The sequence below is a fragment of the Carettochelys insculpta genome, chromosome 1, assembly GCF_033958435.1.
Source record: "Carettochelys insculpta isolate YL-2023 chromosome 1, ASM3395843v1, whole genome shotgun sequence".
In the NCBI taxonomy this organism is placed as follows: Eukaryota; Metazoa; Chordata; order Testudines; family Carettochelyidae; genus Carettochelys; species Carettochelys insculpta.
Genome location: NC_134137.1, coordinates 32,044,215 through 32,059,921, shown reverse-complemented (window position 1 = coordinate 32,059,921; position 15,707 = coordinate 32,044,215). Strand labels below are relative to the sequence as shown.

General features: G+C 38.2%; 1 protein-coding gene and 1 non-coding gene across 5 annotated transcripts in view; both read right to left on the bottom strand.

Moving 5' to 3' along the window:
- CEP295 (centrosomal protein 295) overlaps positions 1-15,707 on the bottom strand; it is a 74,341-nt gene that overhangs the window by 25,724 nt on the left and 32,910 nt on the right. For all 4 annotated transcript variants that reach the window (XM_074984118.1, XM_074984110.1, XM_074984127.1 and 1 more), the window contains exons 13-21: positions 15,070-15,167; positions 13,816-14,941; positions 11,847-12,030; positions 11,557-11,709; positions 9,174-9,392; positions 4,328-4,437; positions 3,211-3,355; positions 1,716-1,958; positions 513-673 (exon numbers count right to left, since the gene is read on the bottom strand). In XM_074984118.1, the coding sequence (XP_074840219.1) occupies positions 513-673; positions 1,716-1,958; positions 3,211-3,355; positions 4,328-4,437; positions 9,174-9,392; positions 11,557-11,709; positions 11,847-12,030; positions 13,816-14,941; positions 15,070-15,167 (2,439 nt within the window). The remainder of the gene's footprint in view (positions 1-512; positions 674-1,715; positions 1,959-3,210; positions 3,356-4,327; positions 4,438-9,173; positions 9,393-11,556; positions 11,710-11,846; positions 12,031-13,815; positions 14,942-15,069; positions 15,168-15,707) is intronic.
- On the bottom strand, positions 3,566-3,648 carry LOC142007727 (small nucleolar RNA U2-19). Its single transcript, XR_012644003.1, has one exon. It is a non-coding gene; the product is annotated as a small nucleolar RNA U2-19 (small nucleolar RNA).

The following is a 15,707-nucleotide window of genomic DNA, read 5'->3' as shown; positions in this document are numbered from 1 at the left end:
TCATCAGATGCATGAGGGGTGGAGTTTCAGAGGAGGATTTAAAGAGGGGGTCTCAGTAAAGAGGAGGGCCAGAGCTGACAAGGTCTATTCAGTCAGGGTGGATGTGGCCCATTATTGGCAGTTTATGTGGAGTTGTGAACATCAAGAGAGGAGAAATCACGTCAGTTCAGTGACTGAACCACTCATGCATCTGACAAAGCGGGTTTTTGCTCACAAAAGCTTATGCTCAAAATATCTGTCAGTCTATAAGGTGCCACAGGACTTCTTGTTGTGTTTGAAGATACACACTAACTCAGCTACCTCTCTGATAACTGTAACAGTAAGTCTTAACTTATCACATTTCTAATAAAAACAGCAAACTATTTTGATATAAACAGCACTGCCGGTTATAGATAAAACACAAACTTGCTACCTCCTGTAAATGTCAAAAGATTAAATTTCTAATCACACAACACTGTAACCAAATAAATTGCATGATAAGCAGTCCCTTATTTCAAAACTTTGTGTAATACCTTGAAGTCTTTGCTGTCTTGAGAAATTCTAGGCTGAGAAAGGGATGATGAGATATCAAAGCTAGACCTTGGTTCCAAAGGCTGAAAAAGCTGATGTTGAAAATTAGGGAGATTTTTGTCCGTATCAGAAAAATTGAATTCATCCACTGGAGCTTTTTTTTCTTTTTTAAAAAAAAGAAGTGGAAAAATTATTTAAAAAATTCAAATCTTGCATCCATGCCTCATGTGTTATACATATAATGCATAAGACTTACAGTTTATAAATAGTTAAGTATTTTGTTTTAAAACAGGCTATCCACATCACTGTCTTTCAAAGTGATGCATGTGTGTACAGTAAACCCTCAAGTTACATGGGGGTTGCGTTTCTGCTACCCCCACGTAATTCAAATTTTCGTGCAAGTTGAGGGGAGATGGGAACCATGGCTGGTCAGTTTACTGCCTTCCAGAGTGGCAGGCAGTCGGGAACTAGGGCGCAGCCTGGTTCCTGTCTCCCCGCCACTTGCAGGACCCAGGAGCCAGTTTCCTGCCTCTGTAAGTGGAGGTTCCCAGCTCCCTGCCACTCTGGGGACTGGGAAGACACTCTTGTCGGGGCAGCAGCCTGACTCACACCTGCTGCTCCAACAGGAGCAGTTTCAAATGAAGCACAAAATCTGCAAATCAGAGCTTCATTTGCATTTTAGATTTTCCTCGTTTGCATTCCCCTTTTGAAAGGGGAATGTACTGTAGACATAGCCAGATTGTTTTCAACTGTTGCAGGATGGTGACAAACTAAAATGCTGATGTTAAACACTGAATAATCATGACCATACTCTCATACTTTTATGCTTAGTTTTCTAATCTGGAGACAGTATAAATACTAATATGTATTATTTGCTATTAGCTGTGTATATATCTGTATTTTCCAGTACAGACTGAGATAAATCACTGGTAAAAGAAAAATATCCTGAAACAACCCACTTATGCTACCAGCTGCACTGGCCTTCCCCAGAAGCCAACAGGTGTTGCACATATATAACTGGCTATATAACTGGGCCCCTGATCTTTCTGGCACTTGGCCACAGGATGCAGAACATCAGCAGAGCAGAGAGTATCAACATGTATATTATCTAGTGATTCACAAAATGCAGTTAAAGTTTGAATACAGATTAAAGCACATTCTTGTTAAACTGCTTCTAGGTCTCTATATTCTCAACAGGTTATTACCATGGAAAGATACACTGTTTTCAGGAAACCAGTTCAAATCTTTTGTGTATCTGTCTATGATTTGCTGAACTTGACTTCTACTAGAAATAAAATGCTCTTTTGCGGGCTGATGAAATTCAGAAGCTTCAGAAGAATTCTCTTGCCTCTGCTGAGCAGTGGTAGGTATTGGAAAAGTTGAAGAGTCCCACGGGCTGCTTGCTGTTTCTCTCAATAGCCTATCCTCTGCACTATCTGAAGACAACCCTGGAAGATAAACAGAAGTCTTACACCCAGTTTTGCAAATAAGCCACCGAAACTTTTTCCAGCAATATTTTTTTCAAACATGAAACCTTAAAACAATGTAAACTGAAGATTTTTTTTTTTTTAAAACAAAGCATCTCCTATCACAATTCTCCCATGCAAAACTTACCAGCAATTTCTATAAATCTACACTGAGATACCTAATTACATAATGCTTGCTGGAGCTTAGTACCTTCAAAGAACGAAGATCTTTGCATACACTCTCAGGTATATATAGGGCCCACAATGCCATAGCATCAGAGTACCTCACAGTTTTTTTAATGTATCCTTTATGTAGTACAGTGCCATATAAATATTTACATTAACATGAAAAGTAAAAACATTAAAGATTTTTTCAAAATATTTAATGAATAGGCTATACAAAAAGACTGAAGGAACATTGGTCTCATAATGGTCATTCAGTCATAACCACATTCATGTTTTGTGGCTGTTAACCTATCATATCTAAAACATTGAGGAAATATCTTAAGTATTATCATTCACATCAACTCAAGAATGTGGAATTTTTTTCCCCAAATAAGACTTCCCTAAAAAATTATGAACATATAAATATGAGGAATTAAAATATCAAAACAAAAACCATAAATTTAAGGTTTGCTACGAAGTGTACGCTCTGGGAAACATATGACGTTTCTGATCACTGTTTAGGGAAATTTGGTATTACTTGACAATTTCCCTAAACAGTGATCAGAAACGTCATATGTTTCCCAGAGCGTACACTTTGTAGCAAGCCTCAGATTTATGGTTTTTGTTTTGATATTTTAATTCCTCAAATTTATATGTTCATAATTTTGGTATTACTTGGCAAACTCATAGATGTAAAAAAGAAAAGACTTACAATGTGTGCTGATTAGCCACATCTGAAATGTTAAATTTTTTGTTCTGAAATATTATGCAACCTGAAAACCTGAGGTATGACAGTCAACAGTACTTATAACATCAGTAGTTTTGAGAAACAGCAACTTTAGTTGTACTTAACATGTTAAGCTTTACTGGATTTGAATGTCAAATAAAGCTACAACCATATAATATGCATTCCGTTTTATTTATGCTCCATTTCAGAGGACCATATTAACAAGGCCTAAGTCAAGTTTCACATTAGTCTTCATATAGAACTCACTAATGTCAAAGTATTACATTCACTTTCCTGTATAATATTGTAAATAAAATCTGTTTTATTAGAATAAATATTTACCAGTATTAGTGGGGCTTACATCCAACTTTTCACTGGGTAAAAAACTGCCTGTTGAAATTGTTGTTGAAGATGAATAATCACAGACTACCTCCTGTACACAAGCCTGTGGAGCAAAACTGGTTGACCATCCTTTAGAAAGTGCTACCTAGGGCAAAGAAAATATGGCTATAGCAGTGTATGTGCACAAGACAAACATTTAAAATATGAACATGATTTTGAGCTCAGTTCAAGTGTAGAAACCTTCATTATTTGAGTAGTCAGGCAAAATAAACGTTCATCATTGCTCAGTACACAGATTTCTCTCTCTCACACCCACCTCCCCACCCACCCACTCCCTCTCCTCCATTATATTGCTTCCCAGAACTGTATATAGATCATACACCATGTAAACCAGGTGATCTACTGGTGTTCAGATTTGGCTATTTCTCATCATAGATCCACTTGAATAAAAATAAAGCAGATCTCAGAGGAACAGAAATGTAGTATAGGAAAAACTATGTTTATTTTATAGGTGACCTGCAGAGGAAGACTGCTGGGTTTAAGCCTTTTTTCTTCTTTATGTCACATAAATGGGGCCTCATAAGGTTGGTTTGTTTTTTTTAAAGTTTTATTTTAAATTGTAAAAATAACAATATGAAGTTCTCTTCCCTGTTTTTGCTGCACAACTCCTTAGAGGACCAAGAAGTCTGGAGTAACTGGTTTCTCAGTTATGAACTGAAAGGGACAAAGTACTTGGAAAGTTCGAGGATTCTGCTGCCTTTCCAAGTGTTAACAAATCAGGTTTAAATGACTAAAATCCTTTCCTCCATCAATTGCTCAGAAACCTGTAATAGTCACACTACTGTTCCAGTAGTCTATGAAAACTTGCAGGTAATAAAGGCTAAACAAGACCTGAATTTCCACTGAAAAAAGCAGAACTGCACATGTATTTTACACATCATAAAGCAACAAAATTATGGTATAAATAACTCCCATGCAGAATACTTCGCAGGTTACCTTCAATTTCACATTTCAAGTTAATAAAGAAAGGTCTAGAAAATACTAAAATAGTTGACATAATTTAAGATAGTATAGTTATTTTAAAAGACATGAGACATTAATTTCTAATATAACTAACCATACTACCAGGTCTAAATGATGGCCCAGAATCTGTAATTACTCCCTTTCCTGTGTCTGTGGCAAATATTGGTAAATCTTGACGCATGACAACAGAATCCTTGAGGTTGGCTGAACACAAAAAATACAACAGAAGTAAATCAAAAACAGGAAACAGAAGTCCAACATTACCAAATTTTGAGCACTAGATGGCAACAATACTTAAATCTGGTTGACTCAGTTCCTATTTAACTTTTTGGATTCTGTCTGTGTTCACTTCTTCCTTATCACCTAAAAAAGACTATCTGCTCCACTGTGTTACTTCCAAGAACAGCAACTGCACTGTTAAATACAGAGTAGTTCTCCTCAGTAGGATTTTCTACAACTTACAATTGCCAGCGATGTGCTCTCTTCTGCAAAATATTGCCAGAAGAAGTAAATCAGTGGGGGAAGTACACCATCAAAAGTTAAAAGAAAGAAACCTGTTACCTAGAGCAGCGGAGCCAAGGGGTAAACAGAGGCCTCCTTGGGGATATATCAATTCCTCTAGATGTTTGCTTAGTTTCACAAAAGGCTACATGAAAAGCAGTAGTGAAGTCAGTATGTAGCCTATAAGGATATATATATATTTGATATGTAGCTTGTAAGCCTATATTCAATCCTACGTATTTTCTTAAGTCTTTAACTGTTTTATTCTATTTTAGCAATAATGCAAGGGGTTTACAGGGGATCACACTCCAAAATGTTAGCTATAGCACTTTTCTTTATATTTAGTTAAGTGTAAGAATGTAGACATTTCTAGCCCTTCTAGCTCAGCAAGTTTAATGGCAAAAGGACCAGTGTGCCAATGCAGAATGTGACACTATCTTGTGTGATATATGAAGAAGACAAACATACAGCAGCTCTGTCAAACTGGATGGCCTGCTTTACCTAGAGGTAAGGTTTTCCAAGAGTCATCATGTGGTACCACCTGGCATTCTAAACACAGATGCCCATTTTAAGAGTTTGTCCACAAAGGGCATGAAGTGACATCTCATGATATTCAGAGAGGTGTCTTGGTTTAATCCTCCAGTCAAATGTTTGTACCCTCAAAAGTTTAGGGCAAAGAAGTTTGGTTTTGAGAGGCTGGGCAGAAGTGAAGCAAAAGGCCTATAACACTATCAGTCATGGGGTGTTAAAGCAGATTTTTTCTTCCTCAAACTCTCCTTTACCTTTTCTGTTCACTAGCACTAATACCTCTTCAGATCCTTCAGTTTTCTCTGCTATAATACTCTCTCACCTCTCACCACCAGCAGAGTGAGACTGGTCCTTCATCTCCTCGGGTCTTCAGGAAGGAGTATGAGTATGCAATTGTATACCCAGGCTGCACTCATGTTACCAAGTTTGGGGGTGTGGTGGTGAATTGAATCCGTTCACGTGTTCATCGCCCTTGGCATTTTGGTGTGTGTGATATTACTACCAAATGCAATAGAAACTGTTCTGCTTTGGTATTGCTCACAGTGTATGTGTGATTGCTGCAGGTCCTGAGACCTACCTCCAGACATGGAGTTCTTCTAGTTCTTAATAACTGTAGTCAGGGTGGAGGGTGAACTTAGAGATTCTTAGATCAGCTTGGTAAGCTGACACCCAAAACAATAGTCCTATTCAAAGTCCCAACTCCGATAAGTAAGTACAAACTAAAATTCATTTTAAAATTCTACTTTAACCATATAAAGGAAGCATTTTTTCAGTAATGTGCTGTGACACTTTCATAATTTTATATCTGATTTCATCAGCTCATCTAAATGAGGTAAAACTTGGGGGTGAGGGGTTTGCATAACAAATCAGCCTCCTGAAAGAGGTATGGTCTGAAAAAGTTAAGAACTACTGAACTAGTAGGCCTCTCTCCTTGGTAGTTTTTCCCGGTGGCTAATCACCACCACTGTTAAAACTGTTTTTGCCTGGTTTCTAGTTTGAATTTGTCTGTCTAGTGAACAGACTCTCAGCTTACCTCCCAATCTTTGGCGTAGAAACACAGAGACTGGTACAGATAACACAAAGGCTACGTCTACACGTGCAGCCAACATCGAAATAGTCTATTTCGATAAATAACGTCTACACGTCCTCCAGGGCCGGCAACGTCGATGTTCAACTTCGACGTTGCTCAGCCCAACATCGAAATAGGCGCAGCGAGGGAACGTCTACACGTCAAAGTAGCACACATCGAAATAGGGATGCCAGGCACAGCTGCAGACAGGGTCACAGGGCGGACTCAACAGCAAGCCGCTCCCTTAAAGGGCCCCTCCCAGACACAGTTGCACTAAACAACACAAGATACACAGAGCTGACAACTGGTTGCAGACCCTGTGCCTGCAGCATAGATCCCCAGCTGCCGCAGAAGCAGCCAGAAGCCCTGGGCTAAGGGCTGCTGCCCACGGTGACCATAGAGCCCCGCAGGGGCTGGAGAGAGAGCATCTCTCAACCCCCCAGCTGATGGCCGCCATGGAGGACCCAGCAATTTTGACGTTGCGGGACGCGGATCGTCTACACGGTCCCTACTTCGACGTTGAACGTCGAAGTAGGGCGCTATTCCTATCTCCTCATGAGGTTAGCGACTTCGACGTCTCGCCGCCTAACGTCAAAGTTAACTTGGAAATAGCGCCCGACGTGTGTAGACGCGACGGGCGCTATTTCGAAGTTGGTGCCGCTACTTCGAAGTAGCGTGCACGTGTAGACGCAGCCAAAGATTGGTGGAGTGATAAAGAACGGGGAAAAGACAGTAATACAAAGTGATCTGGATTGCTCAAGTAACCTGGTCCCAAGTAAACAATGCGATTTAATACAGCCCAATGCAAATTTCTGCATCTAGAAACAAGGCACGCATACCAGAGGGATAGATTGAAGGACTATATTCTGAAAAAGCAGTGACTCTGAAAAAGGATTTAGGGAACTGAATGAACAAGTAACTCAATTTGAGTTCCCAGTGTGATGCTGTGGTGAAAAGGACACCCTGGATACATAACAGAGAAGTAGTCCCCCAAAGGTTCCAGATGAGTGATTTTGCTGGACCATAAGAGGTCAATATTGTCTAGCACATTAGCAACACTTTCACTGCTTACTGGCTCTTAAAAGACATTTAGGGATAAATTACAGGTAAATAAAGGCATAGAACATTGAGGACCAGGATTAGTGGCTGGAAACAAACTTTATGGGACCATGGGAAAGTTGGCCACATTCATGATAAGTGGTTGTCCAATTAACTAAAATCATGCTGGTTTATGGATGTTGCTGGACGAGAGAGTTCCAGATTAGAGAAGTTCAACCTGTAGTAGGGAAATTATTTTATCTTTGTATGTGTCACTGGTGAGACTAATACCGAAAGAACGTACAATTCTTGCATCCACATTACAAACAAGATGTTGGAAAAACTGAGCAAGGTACAGAGAAGAGCCACAAGAATAGTTCAGAGTGCCTTATAGAGACACACTTGGAGCTCAGGCTAATTAGTTCATCAAAAAGAAAAGTGAGATATGATTTCATTATAGTGTGTCATTCACAAGGAGAAAATACCAGGTGCTGAAAAGTTCTTCAATCTAGTGAAGAAACTGGACTAAGGCTGAAAGCTGAAGCCAGACAAATTCAAACTAGAAACCAGGTAAAAGCAATTTTAACAGTGATGGTGATCAACCACTGGAAAAAACCACCAAGGACAGTGATGTGAGTGACCATCTCTCAAGATCTTCGAATTCAAGACAGAATCTCTTTATAGAAGACATCAGTTAGCTGTGTTGTAGTCAAACAAATTATTTGGCTCAATGCAGAGATGATAGTGTGAAATTTAAGAGCATGTGATATATAGGAAGTTAGATGAGGGGCTCTAATGTTGCCTTCTAGGCTGTAAGCTATTGAAATATGCTATAATTGAAAATATATCACCTTCAGTTTATAGTAACAATGTATGTTTATCCTTGTGATATTACCATAGGGATGAACACAACACAATTTCACAGCCTAAACCAAATTAATTGCTGATCTCAATATAATCAAAACAAAGTTGGTCTTTAAGTCATTGTTTAGTTACTGTTATAATTAAGAATCGAGCGCGTGGAGGATGGCAACAGAAACTTACAGATCACTATACAGATTAACATATTTTAGAGCATAAGCTTTCATGGGCAAAGACCCGCTTCAACAGATGCATGACTCATGATGAGAGGTCATCGAGTCTTATTTACAGTAAACCCCTACGATTTAACAGACTTTCGGCATTAACGGACACCCTTCCCCGCCATTAGTCTGTAAATTGAGGGTTTACTATATGTGCATTTGTCCTTATTAAATTTCATTCTGTTTACCTCAGACAATTCCTCCTGTTTGTCCAGATCATTTTGAATTATGACCCTGTCCTCCTAAGCAGTCGCAACCTCTCCCAGCTAGGTAACATGCAAATTTACTAAGAATGGAGGGATGGGTGACAGGTGTCTGCTGGGAGGGACGTTGATGTGAGGAGCTCCTGGCTCAGCCTGGCTGCCCGGTGACTGGAAGCCCCATCTATTGACAGACGGGACCACCTGGAGCATGCACTGTTGAGAAAGTGTTCTACCTTGTGGTATCTCATAGTTGACTGAGGAGATCCTCCGTCGACAAAAGTGCTGCATACTGTCAATTTACCATCGACAGAATGCATTTTTAGTGTGGATGCTCCATGAATTTTGTCAGTATAACTCTCTAGTGTAGACGTAGCCACTGAATAAATGTATTTAAGAGACCTCTTATAATGTCAGACCCACTGCACATTTTCTAATAAATCAGGCCAGACATAAAGAGCTGTATATTTCATATACTAAAATAACTACACATACCTTTAAAAAAAAGATGGATTCTCTCACCTGAGTTATGTGAGCTACCTGCATCCACCATCAGTCCTTCATACCATGAACTATGTAGTTGGTTACTGCACCTTAGGTTCTCACTAGAACCCCATTCTGCGCAGTTTGCTATGGATAAGTCTCTTCTGTCATGAACAGATTCACTGTTGCAAATGCCAGATACTAGCTCTTCCACAGATGAAATGAGAGAAGCTTCTCCACCAACAGAATCTGATCTATCTGAATTTGAATGCATTTTTATTTGTTAGCAGTAAGAGACAATGTTTCAACTTTCATAAAAAGACATGCAGTGTGCACATTTTACAACACAAACACAGTGCTGAATTTGTAAAATGTTTACCACTTGCTAAAACTTACTTAATTTCTAGGTTTAATTTAAAAACAATACCATGAACTTGAACTCTAGTCAGTTTAAAAACATTAAAAACTAATTTACTGAGTCCCTCTGCACATTTGTGTGGTTTTAGAACCAGGTTTTCTTACTTCGGAAGATTGGTCCTAGGCAATTAAGAAAGCTACCTGACTTATCAAGGGAAATATAGTCTATTTCACCATTATCTATAAAGCACTGTCATATGTTCCAAAAGCACAAACAGAAATAATATTTCCTATCATAAATACATACAACTGGAAGGGATCTTGAGAGGTCATCTAACCCAGCTCCCTACACTGCAGAAGTGCCAAGTATTGTCTCTAGATTATATTCAACAGTTGTTTAACCTGTTCTTAATAACCTCAATGATGGAGATTCCACAATATCCATACATAAATTGTCCCAGTGTACCTTGCTGCAGATTTGACTCCATTTACATTGACGTTCACTATGTTAAGTCTTTCAACACTGCTAATTTTCTTGGCAAAAAGCAAAACAAAAAAGTAATTAATTCCTTAGCCATTGCGGTGTTTCTTGGTGCTGTCTTTCCCTCATCATTGGCTTAAGTGGTCTATCCTGTCCTTCATCTTCCTCTTGCTTCTCGTGTATTGATAGAAAGGCAGTATTATGATCCCACATGTCTCCAGCTAGTTTAATCTTGTTTTTTGCTTTGACCTTTCTAATTTTGTCCCTAAAGCCTTGTGTTATTTTATGTTCATCCTTTGTAATTTGAACTAGCTTCCACTTCCTGTTTGACTCTTTTTGAGGTCATCTAAGGTCACTGAAGATATGGTGCAGTCAGGGAATAGCTTGTTTTTGTATCTTTATTTATGTTTCGTTTAAATACTGCTAACTTCCAATGGACTTGCTTCCCATGGATCTCATCTACCAAATTCCTCGAGTCTGCTCTCTTAGTCAGTTTTCTTTACTCTGCTGTTTCCTTACCTACCATTCCTTTTTCATGAAATGGTGAGTTCACAATTCCATTTTCATCCAAGCTACCTCTCAACTTCAAATTCTCAACTAGTTCCTTCCTGTCATTAGAAACAAAATCTAAAATAGCCTCTTCCCTAGGTCCTTTCTTCACCTATTGTAATAAAAAGTTGCTTCAAATGCATTCCAAAAATTTGTTGGCTAATCTGTGCCCAGCTTTATTATTTTCCCAAGAAAAGTCTTGAGCAGCTGAAGTCCCCAGTTACTACTAAGTCCTGTGTTTTCGACAGTTTTTTTGAACTGTTTAAAAAAGGCCATCCACATGTTTTTCAATATTAGTCCTCTTATGTGTTACTTATAACCACAGAAGGTAAACACACTTCACCTGACAAAATAGGTTGACACTTTCCCATGTTAAAATATTATAGCATTGTTTAAATGAACTTTTGCAAGCTTAAAATTCTATAGCAATTTAACCTCACTCCTTTTTTTAAAAATATTTTCTTCTTTTGCATATTCTATGTATGCTCTAGCAACTCACTGCTGCTGTACAGCATTTAACATCTCTAGAATTTCTCTACAGCAAAACTACTCAAAGACAATTTGCAGGCAATTCATAAGGAAGCACAAAGAAGCTGCAAATATCAGATGAAATCTTAGAATCTAACATTGTGAGAGATTTTGGATATTCCATATTTTATTTTTAAAGTCACTAACCCTTACTCAGAAGGGAATCTTTTAATATAAAAATATAGGGCCCAATCATACTGCACTGGAAGGGTATGCAGATAACCAAGCCCCTGAAGTTCAAAGGCAAACTGCATGGAATTTAAGTCTTTATGTAGATTGTAATTACTTCAGAGATGGCACTGGTTAACTGCTTGTAAATCATACAATATGCTTTTTGATGCTATACAAATAAAAAATAAATACCTGAAGCTCTAAGCTACAGCTGAGACCTCTGCCTCATACTCAACCACTTCAAAGGTTTACAGGAAAAATGCTTATTACCTCAAGAATTCAATTTTAAGGAAAACAGAACATCTAGGTTTTTTTTGTTTTGTTTTGTTTTTTTACCTGTAAAAGAAATATTGTCGCTTCTTGGTGTATCTTGCTCTGGTATTGCACTTAGTTCATGCTGTTCCAAATCTAGCCCAAGTTTGATTTTAGCCAGAGGAGGTTTTGAAGTCCGCCCTCTTTGTTCTCTACCCAGAATTCTTTGAGACTGTTCTGCAATATAAAAATAATGGTCTGCAAGTTACATTTTTGCACATACTATAAGCAGCTGAAGATCCTATTTGATGGAAAGTAAAAAAGAAATCAGTTATAACTGAGGAATTGAGCAGCAGTATTATAAATGGCCTCACCGATCTGCTCAGCTTGATTGATGCTTTGTGAAAGCAATCTGTTTTCAACATATTTGTTCATATCACCACATGTATGAACTTCCTGAGATTTACTTTCTGCATCTTTCAAAAGATAAGGCATCAGATTGAAGTGGTCAGACTTCTGTGTTTCTGTCATCTGTCTGTACGTGACAGGTTCTTCTGTCTTAAAAAAGGAAGAAACAGTGGCTAAAATTATTTTCACACCCATTTTACTAAATCTCTATTTTCTCATGTGTGCTCCATACACTATACATCAGCACTTTATAGAATATGGTAAGAGAAAGCTTTTAGAGCTCAAATCTGCAGAACATCTAAGCACGTGTTAGAAGTTAATTCGTTATTTTCGGTGTTTCATTCAATTGGGCCAGAATATTCTATTCCTTGCAGGATCAAGTCCTGAAATCATAGTGCTGTTTACCTCTCAGTTACCAAAGGCAGGGATTTAGTTCTCTGAAGGCCGCAACAATTAAAGACAGCAAGCCAAAGCAGCATGAGTTCATTCTTTATGATGCCTACCAGCTTAAATAAAATGAAACAAAAAAGGAGTTTCTGAATATCCAGCTTCTATAAAGAGACTTGCTTAACCTGATGATATTGTGGATTAAACGGGACAGAGTTGAGCAAACAACTGAGCTTTTTGCTGTAGTGTCAATCAAAACATGTAGGAAAAATGAGTTCATTTTTAACCACAACTGAATTATTTTGGTTCCTTGCTTAAACAAAATGTATCTTTTTTCCAAAACAAAACATCAAAGTGGCTCATTTATGTTTCAGCTTTCAAAATACCTTTTTTTTTTTTTAATCCTATGAAGGATTAGCCCAATCCAATCCTACCTCAAACAGTTTCAGTCAGCTTGAACCCATGGTTTTCAGCAAATCAGCCATTTACTGAAAAATTTTCATCCAACTGTAATGTTAGAATGGTAACTAAAGTGACCCCTTAGGTGATTTTTATGGACAAGTTTTATACTGGAAAAATTGGCAGTTGGGAAATTTTTAGTACATGAACTTTATTCTGAATTTAAACAAATTTTAAATCATCAATGGTAGCTTAGTTTACAGACTGCAATTTGAGCTCTTTACTACAACCCTTTCCTCTGTCTTTCAAGCTCTCCAAAAAAGAAAAATTCAGCAAAGGACAAAGCTTTGGAAAAGGTCCCATAGTTACAGGGTTGAGGAAAGAGATTTCTTTAGATTACACAAGTGACAATCATGAGTATGCCAGGCTAATCCTTAATGGATATTTGTCCATATCTTAAATATCACACTACAGCTTTTTTATCTGCTCAGAAAAAAGCATGAATTCCAACAAGGTTAGGCTTGAGAGGCAGAACAGGACACTTGTATTTTGAAACATGTCATCCTTTACAAATACGAATTTCATTTCTAAGCTCCTTTGTAAAATGAATAGAGGTTATTTTATATAGCTAAGTGATTAAAAAACAATTCATAGCCTGAGAGCTTTACTGCCATTCACAAATAATTTAACAAAAACAAATGGCAGCCAATCAATGCAATTTTAAAACCAATTTTCCTGTTTGCAAATATAAAAAGCACAACTTAGTTTTTTTTAAAACAGTTTACCTGACAGAAGTGGTTCATTATACCCTTAAATGTTCAAGCCCCCATTTAAAGGTTGTAAAGCTGAATAATAATGCCTGCAGATTTTTCAAAAACTAGCTACTTAAGTGGACACTAAATTCAGAATTCAAGACAAACTTAGCACAGTTCCTGTGTAGTTGGACACAGAGGGATTCATATGGCTTATCTAAAAGAACAATGGATTACAGGATCAAAGGTCACAGATTCCTAGTTTGAATCAGGTTTAGTAAAGGACAAATGCATGCGCTCAAAGTCTGTATACGACCTGCAGACTAACTGGCAAAGTCCATTCTATAGGGCTGGACACATACTAGAAGACAACTCGTTACATTTACAAAAAACATACCCGCTTGTTAAGAAAATCCTGCAAAGCCTCCTGTTGTCTTTGCATCTGTTGCTTCAATTTAGCCTGCTTACATAAAAGCAATTCTTCCTGCATTCTCTGCCTAGAAAGAAGGGCTTCCCTTTGTACATCCAGTTGTTCTTGAAGTTCTTTCAAATGATCTTGCTGAGCTTGGATGCTCTCTGAAGAAGCTAGCACTCTCTCTCTCAATTTCAGTATACTGGAATAATTTAACAAAGATGCACCTTCCCTTCTGGATGCCAAGGACTCTTGGAATGCCCCCACTTCAGATTCATCAGGTGATAGTGAAATTGGGTGTTGAAAAGGATGGGGGATAATTTGTTCAAAGGTAGTCTTTATACTGCTTTTTGCAGGCACCTGCTGGTATTCTGAAGCCTCAAATAATGCAGCCTGAGTGAGCAGAGACCTCTCTGCTGCTGGCATATCAAGAACTGTAAGCTGAGACTGTTTTTGTGTTTCTGTCTCTCTTAGTAGGTTTGGCATCTTTTGAGTCATTACTGATTTTTTGTCAAGGTCCAGGGTTCTTGGAGCCTCAGATGACTCGTGTGTGGAAAAAGCTGAATTCTCCTGTTGTATCTGTGCCTCTGTTTGCATCATAACTGAAGTATCTTGTAAAGTCATTATGACTGACCCTGGCAGCTTCTGGGATTCTAACAATTCTCTGACCTGATTATCAGAAGCACCCAATGTTTCCATCTGTTCTTGTGAAGACCAAGTCTGCTGGGGCAATTTAAACTGCCTTTTGTCCAACTCTGAGGCATCTATAGATTGTAACTGATTACTCGTATGCCTTTGTTCATCATCTCTCAGTTCAAATGGCTCTTCCAACACAAAATGGGTTCTTGAATGTGTGGCTAATGGCTGAGCATATTCTTGTACATGAACTTGCACAGATGACTTATCAGCTGATGGATGATCATTATGAAGCACTGCAAGTTCATGCATTTGTAAAACTGATTCACGGGCAGTAGGCTGTAAGTTCATAAATCTTGACTGCAATGTAACAGCAGAACTTAATGGCATAGAAATAGATGGATATCTTTGCTTCAGCTTATCCTGATATTCCTGCAACTGCTTTCTGGCTTCTTCAACTGATTGTCTGTGCAGTCTAAACAGAATAAAAACATTTCTCTCTTGTGTAGCATGGAGACAGTTTTCAATATTCAAACAGCTTTCAATTACAAAATAATTATCATACAATCCACCCAGGATGATAATTTTACATGGGAAAAATACCTGTTTTGCTGTAGAAGATACTGTTGATAGTTATGAATCACCTGTATGTGATTTTCCTCTTTAGAGCTGCTAGCTTCAGGCAGTGCAGCAGTTTCAGTCTAACAGGAAACAAATTGTTTAGATGGGAAAATTCCAACAATGCAAATAAAACATGTCAAAAAAAGATTATGCTAGGCAGCATGTTCACTCTTACTCTCAAGACAGCAGAAGGCACTCTGCACTAGTGTATGTTTGGAATTCATAATGTTTCAGCCTCAGGCAGTAAAGCTAGAGTGTAGTTCCTAGAACAACTGGCCTAAGGCTACATTCTCTCCTTCCAAACTGGAGTTATATACTAGCACATACTGGAGGAGTTAATTATGCAAACAGTAATCTGAAGCTTATTTCGGAGAGATACAAGGGTCCAACCTCGGACTAAGGGAACAATGACCCAAGATGGCCACAGTTAAAAGGGGGATGAGGATCTGGAAAGAAGATACCTCAAGACCACTTAAGAGCAACAATTAGATCATACATTTTTCATATCCTCACTTATCTACCCCTTCTCCTGAGGTGATGTTTGGGGCTTCTGTATAATCAGAAAGCCAAATTTTTTAAAGAATAGTCTCCCTTTTTCCATGCATTTCTGTACAGAAGAG